General features: G+C 43.7%; 1 protein-coding gene across 1 annotated transcript in view; it reads right to left on the bottom strand.

Moving 5' to 3' along the window:
• Positions 1-220: 220 nt before the first annotated feature.
• LOC147700851 (cytolysin tenebrosin-B-like) overlaps positions 221-13,722 on the bottom strand; it is a 29,562-nt gene continuing 16,060 nt past the window's right edge. Inside the window, exon 2 of the mRNA XM_086928512.1 lies at positions 221-1,216. Within this exon, the coding sequence (XP_086784638.1) occupies positions 802-1,216 (415 nt within the window). The 3' untranslated portion in view covers positions 221-801. The remainder of the gene's footprint in view (positions 1,217-13,722) is intronic.

Genomic DNA, 13,722 nt, shown 5'->3' with positions numbered 1-13,722 from the left:
GCCTTGCCCATTTACAACCCACAAACATTCTCTTATCCCGCTTTCCTATCTTCTGCACCTGGCTCTGCTCTTTTCCTTCTGGGCCTTTATTAGGGGGAGGTAACGAACTTTACGATGAGGCGGTCCGGCTCTTGAATGCAATATTGACAAGGGATTGTGATGGACTAGTGGGAACCCCTCTTCGTGATGTTTGGCATCAGATATTATCGACAGTTCCTGTGTAACGCCAAATATTTATTGTTTAAGACACAAAGGTTTGGGAATGTACCGACATGTGAAATATTTGCCTGAAGCACAATTTTTGGTATATAAGGAGCAACCCTCAATGTACAAATCGAACAGTCTCCTGAATTCTGCCCGTGTGTAGATTCTGTGATTTCTGTGTCCCTGCAGTAATAAACCTTTGGTCTTTGACGCCACCTTCGAGAAGCCCGTGTTTCTGTTCATTTGCGCACCAAGGCAGGTGGAACTCCGGGGTCTTTGGGTGTTGTTCCCTGACACCTCTGGACGGAACCAAAAAGTCCAGAACTCCACCTCCCACTCTCAGCAGTCAATTTCTTTGTAAATGGATGTTAAGGAAATGTCATCCATCAAAATCTCTGGGAGAAAATGGCAGAAGTCGAGAGTCAACATAATAAACCTCTTCCTCTCTCATAGAGAATGAAACAGACAGCCACTCGGAGACCGCATTGAGTTAGGTATCCATTTTATTTGACAATTCACAGACAACTAAGACAAGGATTCATCAGATGTGTGCTGCTCTCTTTCTTGGAGGCCACCATTTTCCTTCTCCTCTTGGACTCACTTGTCTTCAATCTTTAGTTTCAGGATGGCCTTGCAGGCATAGGACATTGTGGCTGTGACGCAGTACCCTTCATGATGGAGCTGAATGCTTCCAGTGGTTTTTGACACAACAGCTTTTTCAAAAAACCTGCCGGGGGCCATTTTGTAGTACATGTCCTTATAGAGCGTCTCCAAATCCTGATGTTGTTTGGCGTCTTCTGCGATGTGGAGCCCATACCACATCTTGTAGAGGTTGAAATCAAATGGGTTGGAGAACATTACAGCCAGTGAAAAGATTCCACAGTCATAGGTCAGAACACCAACGCTGCCTGTGGGAGCCAGGCCAGTTTTGACAAAGACACAATTTTTAATTTCTCCTGGAAGAATGGTCAATGCTGGAGGAATAGAGTTGGTACCACTTTCACAAAAAGTCCTGTTGGGAGAAATTATCATCAAAATACATTACTCGTGAAGACCCTTCATGTCATTGTATCATATGCAAGTACACCACATTATTCAAGAACTGATCACAATTATAGAGGACATTGTGTGTTTTGGTTTTCTAAAAATTCTTCTCAACTCTGTGAAGACATACTACATAAATGCTCACAGGTAATCATCAAACCTTAGCTGTAACCAGCACCACTGGAGTTTTGCGGCAATTAGCAAAAAAATGCATAAGAGTTGAATGTAATATGTGTCAAGAAAAGGTAAATAATGCGATAGTATTATTTCATTATTTTCTATTTTTGCAAATGTTACCACAGCCTGAGCAAAGGTTTCACCTCATTAATACAAACTTAACACTCAAATATAGCAATAGTCAACAGAAAGGCATTCCACCACATAGCAAAATGTAGTGCCACATTTGGGTAACCTTTGATCCATTTGAAATAGAAACAAAACTCTTTTCTGTTTAGCAGGTGATGAATAATTGGGCGAATGAGGCAACTCTTTGTTGCATAATTCCAGTGGCCTTGGCTATAACAGTGTAGCACTTTAAGTGGCATGCATTTCTCAAGTGGTCCATGAATTAGCCTCCATCACTCCTGATATATTTTTGTCCAACAAATCAGCACTGTCCTTCACTGGTTCTCCTCCTACCTTTAAAACCAACACTAGTTTATTCACATCAACCCCACCAGGTTCCAAAAGATCCCTATCACCCCTGGAGTGCCCCTGGGTTTGATACTGTTCAAAACCAGCTGCTTCATTTACAAAGCTTTCATAAATAGTACCCCTGATTATCCTGCAGGTGTGCTGAGAAGCACCATCTCAGGTGGTTCTCAGCACACCTGCAGCGGGGACCCCGTCAGACTGTAGAAGGGACTTTCTCATCTATGCATCCAGTGACTAGAACGACATCCTTGTATACATTAGGACCACCCAAAATGCTGCTCCAATTTAAGAAAGAGTTGAAGACACACCTTTTTAAACAACTCTACATCACAAAGAATTAACAGTCCAAAGCCAGCTACTTCTTCTTTTGCTTTTGACTTTATTCTGATCTTTGCTCCTGTACAGTTCTCCACTATCTTTTGTCTAGGTTTGCGCTACCGAAATACCACAGATATATAGATACGTACAGAGCTAACATGTCTAGCATTGTTTTTCAGTTATAAGGCAGGCCTTTTGGATTTGCCTTGTCATGTGTGCTATGTGTACATGTGCGCTGTATGGTATTGTGTGCATGCTAAGTGTAAAAGTTAACAAATGTGTATGTCAAACCTTGAGTTTATCTGCTACCTCAAAAGTGAGAGAGCGATGGCAGTAGAGGAAGCATGGGGATAGGGAGGGAACAGTGATGAATAGAGTGATGGGGAAAAGTGAGTAGGTAGACGGTGAAAGCTAAAAGCTGGGAGACTCAGAGGAAAGGGGAAGCAAGAGCTACATAGGGAGACTTAGTAAGTGGCAGAGTTAAGGATGAGGCATAAAAGTAGATTGAAAGACAGGGATGAATAGAAGAATTCGATTCTGGGGTCAAGAATCAAGAATATCGCAACTTGAAGATCAGGTTAAAGCAATACAGGAATAAGCTAACCCAGTAAGGAAGCAAACGTTTTCTTCAGAAAATAAAATCAAAGATCTGGCAAATGACTCCTGTCCCTCAAGTTTACCCCTGGCGGGTTTTCCAGAGGGATGTAAAGGCCTGCAGGTCTTACAGTGGGTAGTAGACCTATTCATTACGAGGCATATCTTGCCGGAGCATCCCGCGGATTTGACATTTACAGGAGCACATAGGATCCTGGCGCAGCCATTCTTGAACTCAAAATTGCCCTGCACAATATGGGTGAAGTTTCCAAATTATTTGGTGAAAGAGCAAGTGTTGGCCAAAGCTATAGAAAAGAAAATGTTCGCAACTAATGAAATACCTCACTGTCGACTTTTTTCGGATATGTCGGCAGCGGCAGCTCACCGTCGTAAAGATTTCGTCAACATTTTGAATTTGTTTAAAGGCAGGGATCCGAGGCATCAATTTCTCAATAATCAAAATTAATGGTATTGGCAGTTTCATATGTTTACGTATTTGGTTGCGCTCAAGAGTGTTTGCAGAAGATTTCTAACTGAGTGGCTAATCCAGAATTTGGTTTAAGGGGAACAGATGTGTAATGTATTTCCATTAGAATTGCTTTAAATCTGCTATTTTGGCTAATTGTCGAGTTAGGAATGTGTATAAATGAAAGTAGAATTGATTGGTATAAGACTGCATTGGTGTAGGTGGAGGGGGTTTGTGTGTCCACACGAGGTCCATTACCGTGGCACCCAGGGAGGGTGACCACCAATATGAGAGGGGTACTGGGGGCCATTCCTCTCTTGCGTGGGTTCGGGGTTTGGGTGAGTTACGGGGTGAAAGGGGTGTAGGTTGGTTTGGGTGGTGGTGTGCATGATTAGTAAAAAAAGAACAGAATCATACTAATTTATGAATCATTGGGGTTTTATTTGAGAGGGAGGGCTCAAGGCGGAGTATACTATCAGGGTAATGGGTCTTAAAGTCAGAATGTTAGTGTGTAATATTAACAGAATGCCCAATAAGCATGATTATAGGGGGTTGATCAGATGCCTAACTTCTTTTTCCCCACAAGTCTTATTCCTTCAGAAGACTCTCCTTAAAAACAAATCCTGAAGCTTTTTATTCCTAAACATTATTCTGGGACTGATTTTGCTTTGGCAGGGTTGGCGGTAAGGGGGAGCAATTTATTTGAGTAAAGGGGTGGATTGGTTGATTACTCAAGTCCATAGGGACCCTAATGGTAAAGTGCTCTGCCTTTCAGTCAGCGCACTCTATGGTAACTCTCTGAATTTGGCTAATTACTACTCCCCAGTATCGGATGGCTCAAGCTCTATTACCAGATTAATAATATGGCTAATAATATGGCTATGGGAGCTGCAGGACCAATTTTTTTTTGAGGGGCAAGCCTGTCTGCGCCCTTCCGCTCCTGGACCTCGCCCAGTGCCAGGACCCCTGGACCCCACGAACGCCACGACGCCTGACACCGATACGATGCCAGAACCCTCCACGCACTCAACATCAGACGATCACATACCAGCTTCCTGGCCACCCCGAAGCGCACCCATGGAGCTTTCACCTGATGGAACTGCAACTTCGCAAGCATCCGCCCCACCATGCTGCCGACCAGGAAAGTACCCAACCACCTCAGATGCATCCTTCTCAGCACCCGCTCAACCCGCAAGCACGGCGTTGAACTCTGGGACCTACTCGATTCAACCTCCCCAGATGTCGCCTTCCTGACAGAGACCTGGCTGAACCCCCCCTTGGCACCCGACATAGCCATAGCCGTCTTGGAAGGCTACAAGATCACCCGTAGGGATCGCACCAACTGAGCAGGAGGAGGAATTGCCATTGTCCACAGGAACACTCTCAGAGTCTCGACAATACCCTCAGCACCGCAGAACACCTGCACTTCCAGATCCACACCAACCCCAACACCACCCGTCAGAGGAACCCTCATCTACAGACCTCCCGGGTCCTGACCAAAGTTCAGCGACTCCATCGCCGACTTCGTCAGCACACACGCCCTCACCTCCACGTACTACATCTTCCTCTGGGACCTGAACTTTCACCTCGAGAACAACAACAACCCCAACTCCATCACCCTGATTGACAACCTAGCCAACCTCGGACTCAGACAACTCGTCACAACATCCACCCACCCCACAGGTCACACGCTTGACCCTGTTGTAATTTGGCAGCGATTAGGTTAGCATTAGCAGAAGCCATCCTGTATTTAGAGGCTGTCTTGTCCGTTTTGTCGAACCCATTTTGTATTTCTGGCAGCCTTCTTGTTTGCCTACCTTGCTGTTGTCTGCTCTTGGAATCTGCCTAGAGACAGGTTATATTTAGTTTCTTCTGCTTCGCACATGCTCAATTGAGCTTGCAACTGTCCATGCAGCTGCTGTTAGTCTGTAACTGTCAGGATGTGTTCACCAGTATTAGCAACTGTTAGCTCCTCCCACTTGTTGACTTTGCATTTTCTGTATGACCTTATATGTACCTAAAACCTTCTTCTTGTACTTGTACCACCTTCTTTTGAGCCCCTGTGTGGGTATAAAAGGACCAAGCTCCTTCCATTCAGTGTGCTACTTCATACATTACCGAAGGGTGCTGTGTGAATGTAGTTCCACCTCATGAGGTTTAATAAATTCTGTATTTTCTATTCCAGATTCGGTGCCAACTTATTCTGTGGTCTGAGGACTCTGTGCAAAGTAGGGAGAACCCCTAGCAGTGGTAGGCCTTGCTTACAAATTGGCGCTCCAACGCGGGGCTCATCGGCGACTCGGATACCCGAAGGTGTGGTCGGGATGAAGGATTGGAATCTTGCGGCGGACGATCATTGCCCGAGGAGACCTACGTCTTGGCAAACCACAGAGTTTTTCCTCTCTTTCTGATCTGACCATCCAGGTAGTGCCGGTCCTCGACTGAGATCTCTTCTTTTGATTCGACCTGCAGTGACCATTTGGTCGATTTTGAGAACTTGGCAGTTGGAACCTGGACACCAAGTGATTGGTAAGAGTTGTTATGCAGCACTTGCTGTTGGTTTTGATGCCTGGGATTGGTAAGGTAATTTAGTAACGCATACTGCGGCTTTGGTATTTTGTAATTTGTGTTGGCCAACTTGGATTTGTATGGGATTAATATATGAATTGCAATGTATATAGGCAGGTAATGAGGAGAATTTTCTCTTTTTGAATTGATTTGAACGGCACATCGTACTAAATGTACCTTAAGTGCTACTTTAGTTATAATACTGCATAATACTGCATATTCTGCACTATTTTTGGCATTCCTGTTTCTAGCACACTACGTAGGATGTGTTGCTTTTGTAGTGGTACCAGTTTGAGACTTGATGAAGAAAAACCGGCCTCCCCTGAGGGGACGCCTAATAGGGATATGTAGATTAAGTTTGGTATTTCTTCTATAATGTACAGCACACTATGGAATAAATATACTAGTAAGGAGTTGCGTTGGCCTATGCATGGGTCATTTGATTTGTGAAAGAATCAGTATGTGGAACAATGTTTAAGCTAAAGAATAGGCAAGATATGTTTGACTGTGTGCGAATGTGGGAGAAAGAAGTGCATGAACGAATGAAGTGTGAGCAAGCCTTGATTGCAAAAAAACAGCGAAAGAACATTTATGCGAAAGCATTAGAGTTAAAAAACAAGGAAACAAATGAACTAAAAGAGAGAGAGGATAGGGAGCACCATTTACAGGTAACTGGCCAATACGCCGTTAGGCAACCCCTTTATCCTATCCTTAATAAACCGTAAGATGATTTCTTGTTATTAGATCGTTCTCCACCACCGTATATTTTCCTTTCCGCTCCTCATAAGTCCGATGAGGAATCTTCTGCAGATCAGGATAAAGGGCGAGGAACTCGTTCTATGTTGCCCACTGTGTGTTCTGCTGAGCTTAGATCTGCTGCTTGCAAAGCTGCCCATAATACTGCTTCTGCCTCTGAACTTTTAGATGATATGAAGAATTGGCAGGAAAGGTAGCAAGTATATTTTACAGAGGTTTTTGCCGCAGAAGTAGTTGAACGGTTTAGGAAACATTCTGAGGAATTGGAGCCTGTTGATATAGCAAATGATTGTAAGCAAATGCGTGATGGTATTGTTCTCTTTTCTCAGGTGGCTGACTCTATCAGGCGTTTGGTTAAATTATGTATTGAGGCAGTCCGTTTGCGAGAGGAGAAAAAGGCAGCAGACAAAGCTGCACCAACATCTCAGACTGGAGTGGCACAAGCTTCTATCTTCGGAATAGATAAGACTATGATAGTTCATGCAAAACCTATGCGGGAAGCCGCGCCTTTGTATGTTCCTCCTAGAGGTGAGGGAACAGATGATGATAAAAGTTCTGCTGATTCAAAGGGTTACTTTATTTATAATTGGGTCTTTACTCCTTGGAATAGAGCGGATGTTATGGCCCTTAAAAATGCATTGCCTGATCCTCCCAAAAATCCAGCAGCTTTTTATGATGAAGTTGAGGGTGCTATTAGCTCTTGTACCATGACTTTGCCTGATATTGATTTGTTTTTTGGATTGATATTGCCGCTTGGCATGTGGAGAACTGTGCATAAAGTTGATGATCGTGCAACTTTTGGGGCATTATGGAAATAGTTAGAACAAATGGATGTAGAGCAGGAGCCTGCACAGAAACCATGTAAATTGATTTTAGATCTCCCTACAGCTATGTTATTTAAGTTAAAGAAGATTATTCCCCCTAAAAAGATAGATTGGTCTGTGTTAGCATTGTGTAAACAAAAGGCAGATGAATACGTTTCAGATTTCTTTACACGCTTTGAAGAGGCATTCCACGATTTTAGTGGCCAGTCATTAACAGGTGACACGGGCAGGCATCTGTTCGTCGATAAATATGTCGCCAATTTGTTGCCAGGAAGAGCTAGTTGCCTAAAGGCCAGTGAGAGTTTGTGGACTACCGCTTCTCCGGTTTCTCTTTTGACTATAGCTCAGTATTTTGAACACCAGGAATTAGAAGCGAAGGGTAATGAGGATAAAAAGACTAAAGAGTTAAAAATGAAGGTTATGTTGGCTCAGGCTTATGGTCCGCCTTCTAGAGCTAATGATAGAGGTGGACGTGGATCTTATGGTTCGTCCTTCCCTTCCAATACTTGTTCGAATTTGTCTGTTGACCAGTGTGCATACTGCAAGAAATTTGGACATTGGATTTCTGATTGTCCAGTGCTGCGTGCTCAGCAGTGTCCACGTGGTCGGGGACAAATGAGAAGTCATTCAGGATATCTAGGGCCTAGAGGAAGCACGAATGATCGTGCTACGTTTGATGCTAATACACGTGGGCAGCATGGGTTTAACACTTTTGATAGAAGGAACCAATATCAAATGTCCCACCATGTGCCGTCTGATTTTCAAGATTCTGCTTATGCATAGGATTGCCTAGGATGGGGTAAGGTATCAGTTGACGTTCCAGTAGATCAGAGGGGTCCCTATGTTACAGCACATGTTGTGGGTTCTACTGATCAGTTTCTGGTTGATGCAGGAGCTACTCTACGCCTTATCTAAACAATTGGTTCCAAGGGCTCCCCTGTATGGCTCAACCATTACATCGATAGAGTTCGATGGAACGCCTTCCCTTAGCCCACTGTCACAACCACTTGCATTCCATGTTGATAAGTTACCTGCTCCATGTCCATTTTTGCTCTCTCCGAACACACCAGACAATATTGTGGGTCTTGATATGCTCAAGAATTTCAGGGCTACGATACGATGTTCTCCTGAAAGAGTGCGTGTTATTTTGAATGACTACTACCCCATGACTGAGAGATCTTGTTTGGTTAAAGAAGATACTGCATTAGCTTCACTCCCTAGCACCATACTGGTGTTTCCAAAGGCGGACCATGACCCGCTGGATGCATGATCATATCGTTCACTTTCCATGCTGGATCTTAATTGTAAAATTCTGACCAAGTTGATGGTGAACAATGTGCTTCAACACCTGGTCCACATTGACCAAATAGGGTTTTAACCTGGAAGGAATACTATGCCCAATGTCTGGTGGCTATTTCAAGTCATTAGTGAGATTCCTGTGCAGTCCCCTGGTGCAGTTGTGGTCTACTAGATATAAAAAAAGTTTTTGATGTGCTTCATTTAAATTATTTGTGGGTAGTACTGTGCTGATAGGCTTTGGCAGTGCAGTCCCACTGTGGATGTTAATGCTGTACACTAAACCTATGGCCAGGTTCAATACAAGGGGAGCACTTTTGGATACTTGGGATGGCAGCAGGGCACAAGGCAGACCTGCCCCATTACACTTTCTGTTTGTGCTCACCCTGGAACGCTTGATATGTCAGATGGGCATGCAGAGCAAATAGGCATTATGTTGAGAAATTACTTGCACATAATTTCGCTTTATGCAGATGATGAATCCCTTTAAGTGCCCTGCTTTTGAGAATTACAAACTTTTACTGAACTAATATGGTGGACAGATAGACGTAGAGCAGGCGGGAGATGTTCCACCTCCCAGAAGTGGGCAGAAACCTGGGTGCTCTATATTATGAGCCAGATGTACGAACATACAGAATAGCAAATCACTAATATATGAAACTTGTTAAGTTTAAATTAGTGATTCTCAGTGGGTCACAAAGCGACCTACCTCATGAAAATTAATACGGTTAGGTCACAGTTTGTGATCCTCTAGGAATGATAGGCATCACAGATGGCATAAGACCAATGTGTGTGTAGTAAGTAATAACGTAGGCTGACACAAAGCACTTCTTTAGTTTGCAGCTTTAACCCCTTGCATGCTGGTGACGGCTCCCATCCGTCATGGCACACAGTGCTTGTGTGCTGATGACGGCCAGGAGCTGTCACGACCACGCCCGCGATCGGAATGTGCCGCACAGGAGCGGGATTCCGACTGCAGAAAAGGGGTTAATCAGCAGAGCAGGGAACAACGGCCACCTCACCAGCTAGCCAGACTCGAACTGCCCAGTCTGGAACATGCTGGTCAAGTAAACCTAGAATAGACACACACATTGCAAATAGGACTTAAAGGGGAAAGAAACATAGCACTGCAAGAAAATACAATATACAACAGTGTGCTGAAGACCAAGGTCCCATTAGGGACAGATGGGATTGAGATCTTGGGGAGGAGATGATGGATGGGAATGCCCGTTTTAAGCTGACACACCAGCTACATCTATCGTACTATCTTGACCCTGGCAAGTCTACATTATGTGTCCCATAAAGCACTATACATTTCCAGCCCCTCCCACTCCTCCCGCCCTGTCCAATCCTGGCATGTTAAAAGAGCTGGTTGCCGCCTCCTAGGAGCCACCGGCATCCACGATTGTACTCAGGAAGGGTCTCACCTACCTTCGCTGTTGTTTTGAGAAATGTTTTATTTTGCATTGCTGACATAACGCAAGCTCGACCGGAAGGTATTGGACACTTTACATGATTTATATTACACAAGAATACATTCATTTTTTTGTAGGCACCGGGTGATTAATGTTGACCAGATGCCGGGACTCGAAGCCGGGTCCCCCATTCCAAAGTCGGCAGCTCTAATTGTTACGCCACACCCTCTCCCTGTTCTGCAAGGAAGCATGAGTAATTCTAGTTCCTTAGAGAGCAGAGTGCTTGGCACAAGTTCTCCTAACCTTAGCTAACAAATTGTTGTAACTTGTCCGCCATATTAAAGGGGGAAACTTCACCACTGAAAGCTGTGATGTTGGTGGACTGTTCCACCAGTCGAAATGGCTGAGGGGTGTTCCCTGGATGGCCCTTCCGCTCTGACGACTATGGAGGAGGCCAGAAGGGGTGGAGGGGAAAGGAAATAAAGGGCACCCGGGAAACCAGCTTGTGGTCATACTGCAGACCTGTACCCAAGTGTCGCGTATTCATAGCCTAGGGGGGCAGTTACTAATGGGCCCACTCCTCCAACAACCCAACAAAAGCAAGAGAGCCGGTATCAGAAATAAAATGCTATTGGCGCTTTTTGTTTTTTTCCTTTAAAATCAAAAAGGGTTGTACCGTATTTATATATACCTGTGGGCTTATTTACAAACCCCTTGCGCCACTTTTGCGACATTTTTAACATGGGAAAAGTGATGTACCGGTGGCGCCAACTACATTGGCCTTGTAAATCTGCCCCTTGGTTTGTTAATCCTGTGGAAAGGCTTTACGCAATTCGGGCCCCTTTTCCCATCTTATGTCATAATATGTAGATTGGTAACGCTTGTTCTGCAGGTTGTTCTGCGCTGTGGGAGCAAGTTCCCCTGCTTGGAAATGGTCCACCTTCCTTTAGTCATAGGAGGCAAACCTAGATCCGGCAGGAGGTAAACTTTCCCTCAGATTGAGTTCACTTAAACCATGTAACACCAAAACAAGGGGCTGGAAATGGAGACACTAAACAATCACCGGAATGTTCTGTTAATTTTGTGCTTTAACTACTCAAAGATGATAAAACCTTTATGCCTTTTTCATGTTATATTTACATTGCTCGCTTTTTGTACATTGATTGATCTCTGTTGCACTACTATGAAGCTTACTGACAATTAGCAACATTTACCATTTCTTTGAATTAAATGAAGTGCGGGTTGGTGTTTTGTTATTTATCACTGTTTTCCCTTCAGGTTTTTTATCATCACATTGACGGCCTGTGGCTGTTATACTGCAATTTGTGTAAATTTAATAATTAAGGATTCTATAGCTCATCTACATTTAAAACTGTCTAGTCATTCAAGAGACTTTTTGCAGGCACGTGCTTTTTTCTATTTAATAGTATGACAAGCTGTGTGAGAATGAGCCGCCACCTCTCTAGCACGACTAATTGTGCTATAGGGTCATAATCAGGAACAGCAGTTTCACTAAAAAACCATCCCTGCTAACCTTTGAACAAGCCCTGCTTTTCCAGACGTCACAATTAGCTCTGTAGTCTGTGCTTTTGTTTATACAAATGCTTTGCAAGAGGGATAGTAGTCTTTATGTCAAGATAGACACATTTTCTAAATGTTGTGATTGTTACTGTAGATGTGCATTTTGACCAAGGTTATACTACAATGCAAGAATATCCTTTCCCTTTTTCAAATATTATATAATTGTATCAATCAATCAATCAATTTCTTTATTTCGATACAATCGTATCATAAAAGGTACATTAAAAAAAATACAATTTCATCCATGGCGTTTACATAATAATACAGCTTCTTACTGGTATGATTTTACAATAATGAAAAGGAGGGCTGGTGAAAATCAGTGTTTTACAATAAATACAATAAATAGTAACAAGCATTTACAATGCAATGGTCTCGGCAATATTATAGGTAGAGCTATTGGCATTGCTCATAATTTTTTAAATTTTTTATCCCTAAATAAATGGCATTGTCATTTCTATTGGCAATAGCTGAATTGTTTGCATATGTGAGACCTATTGCATTAGCAGAGAGAGAGTGAGGTAGTGAGTAAGAGATAGAGAGAGAGAGTGAGGTATTGAAATTGAGAGAGAGTGAGGTAGTGAGAGAGAGAGTGAGGTAGATAGAGAGTGAGGTAGTGAGATAGAGAGAGTGAGGTAGTGAAAGAGTGAGGTAGTGAGATAGAGAGTGAGGTAGTGAAAGAGAGTGAAAGAGAGTTACTTTAGTGAGATAGAAAGAGAGCGAGTGAGGTAGTGAGACAGAGGGTGAGTGAGGTAGTGTGTTAGAGAGAGATAGTGAAGTTGTGATGTAGTGAGATAGAGAGTGAGGTAGTGAGAGAGTGAGGTAGTGAGGTTTTGAGAGAGAGAATTTGTGAGATAGTGAGGTAGTGAGATAGATAGAGTGGAGTAGGGAGGTAGAGCGAGTGATGTAGTGAGAGAGAACGGAAACATTGCACACATCGGAAGCACCCATCAGAAGCCCTGCACACATCGGAAGCACCAAAGCAAATATTTCCTAATCCGGCGACAGAATTAGGACTGTGGGAATTGCAAATATAAAATATGTTACTTTTTCTTTTTAAATATATTATTTGACATTATGTGTTTGTTTTAAGTGACGGGTGATTAGTGACATCTAAGAGAATATTTTTCTAAATGATGGTTTGCATGCTCGTGTACTAAAGATTGGTGTATACACGGGTTATATTATGCATAATTCGTGATAGAGCAACACCCATTTGATAAGAATTGCGTGCCCTGTTTTAAAAATGCCACTTTTCTGCTTGTTTCTCGTATTATTTCAAAGAAAATTTTTGGGGAGGTTCCCCAGTTTTGGAGTCACTATTAAAATAGAGGAACGAGCTAGGAAGCACCGAAATTCTTCGCAACGTACAGAAAAGCACTTTATAAATGCCAATAAAACATTTTAAAAAGATACCCACGAGGTGCAGTAGAGTTGGCATGGGGAAGAGTGAGAAAGAAACATGACAGGAGTTTGGCACCCCTGTAGAGTGGGGGAGTCGCCTTGGCGGTAGCACCCCCTCCCCTCCTGCAGGCTGACCCACCTGCTCATCCTTGAGCCTCCGCGCCACCTGTTCTCAGCAACACCCTCCCCTTCCCACGACTCTCCCTGGGAGCTGGATCTGATTATTCATGGCCCGCTGTGCAGAACAACTGCGCCATGGCAACGGACTTCCTTTCACAGTTAGCCATGTACCCCCCCCCCCCCCTTTCTGCCAGAAGTTCCCAAAGCCACCCGTGAACTCCTTATGAGGCACCATCACTATAAAAGCGACCACTCCCCAGCCGCAATTCTGTAAACAGTCCAAGACCTGCTGGTTCAACCACTAACCTCACAGGGACACGCATCAATCTCGGTGTGTCAGGATTCAGTTTTAAAGTCAAAACACCAGGATGTGGCTCATCAGAGGTCCACAAAGCAAAGCATAGACATGCCTTCTCTTTGTCAGCCTGCAGCTTCAGCTGACCCCTTCAAGGCCCTGGGTGTAATCCTGGATGCCCACCTG

This window comes from Lissotriton vulgaris, chromosome 7 (genome assembly GCF_964263255.1).
Source record: "Lissotriton vulgaris chromosome 7, aLisVul1.2, whole genome shotgun sequence".
NCBI classification, from domain to species: domain Eukaryota; kingdom Metazoa; phylum Chordata; class Amphibia; order Caudata; family Salamandridae; genus Lissotriton; species Lissotriton vulgaris.
This window is presented reverse-complemented; position numbering and strand designations above follow the sequence as displayed.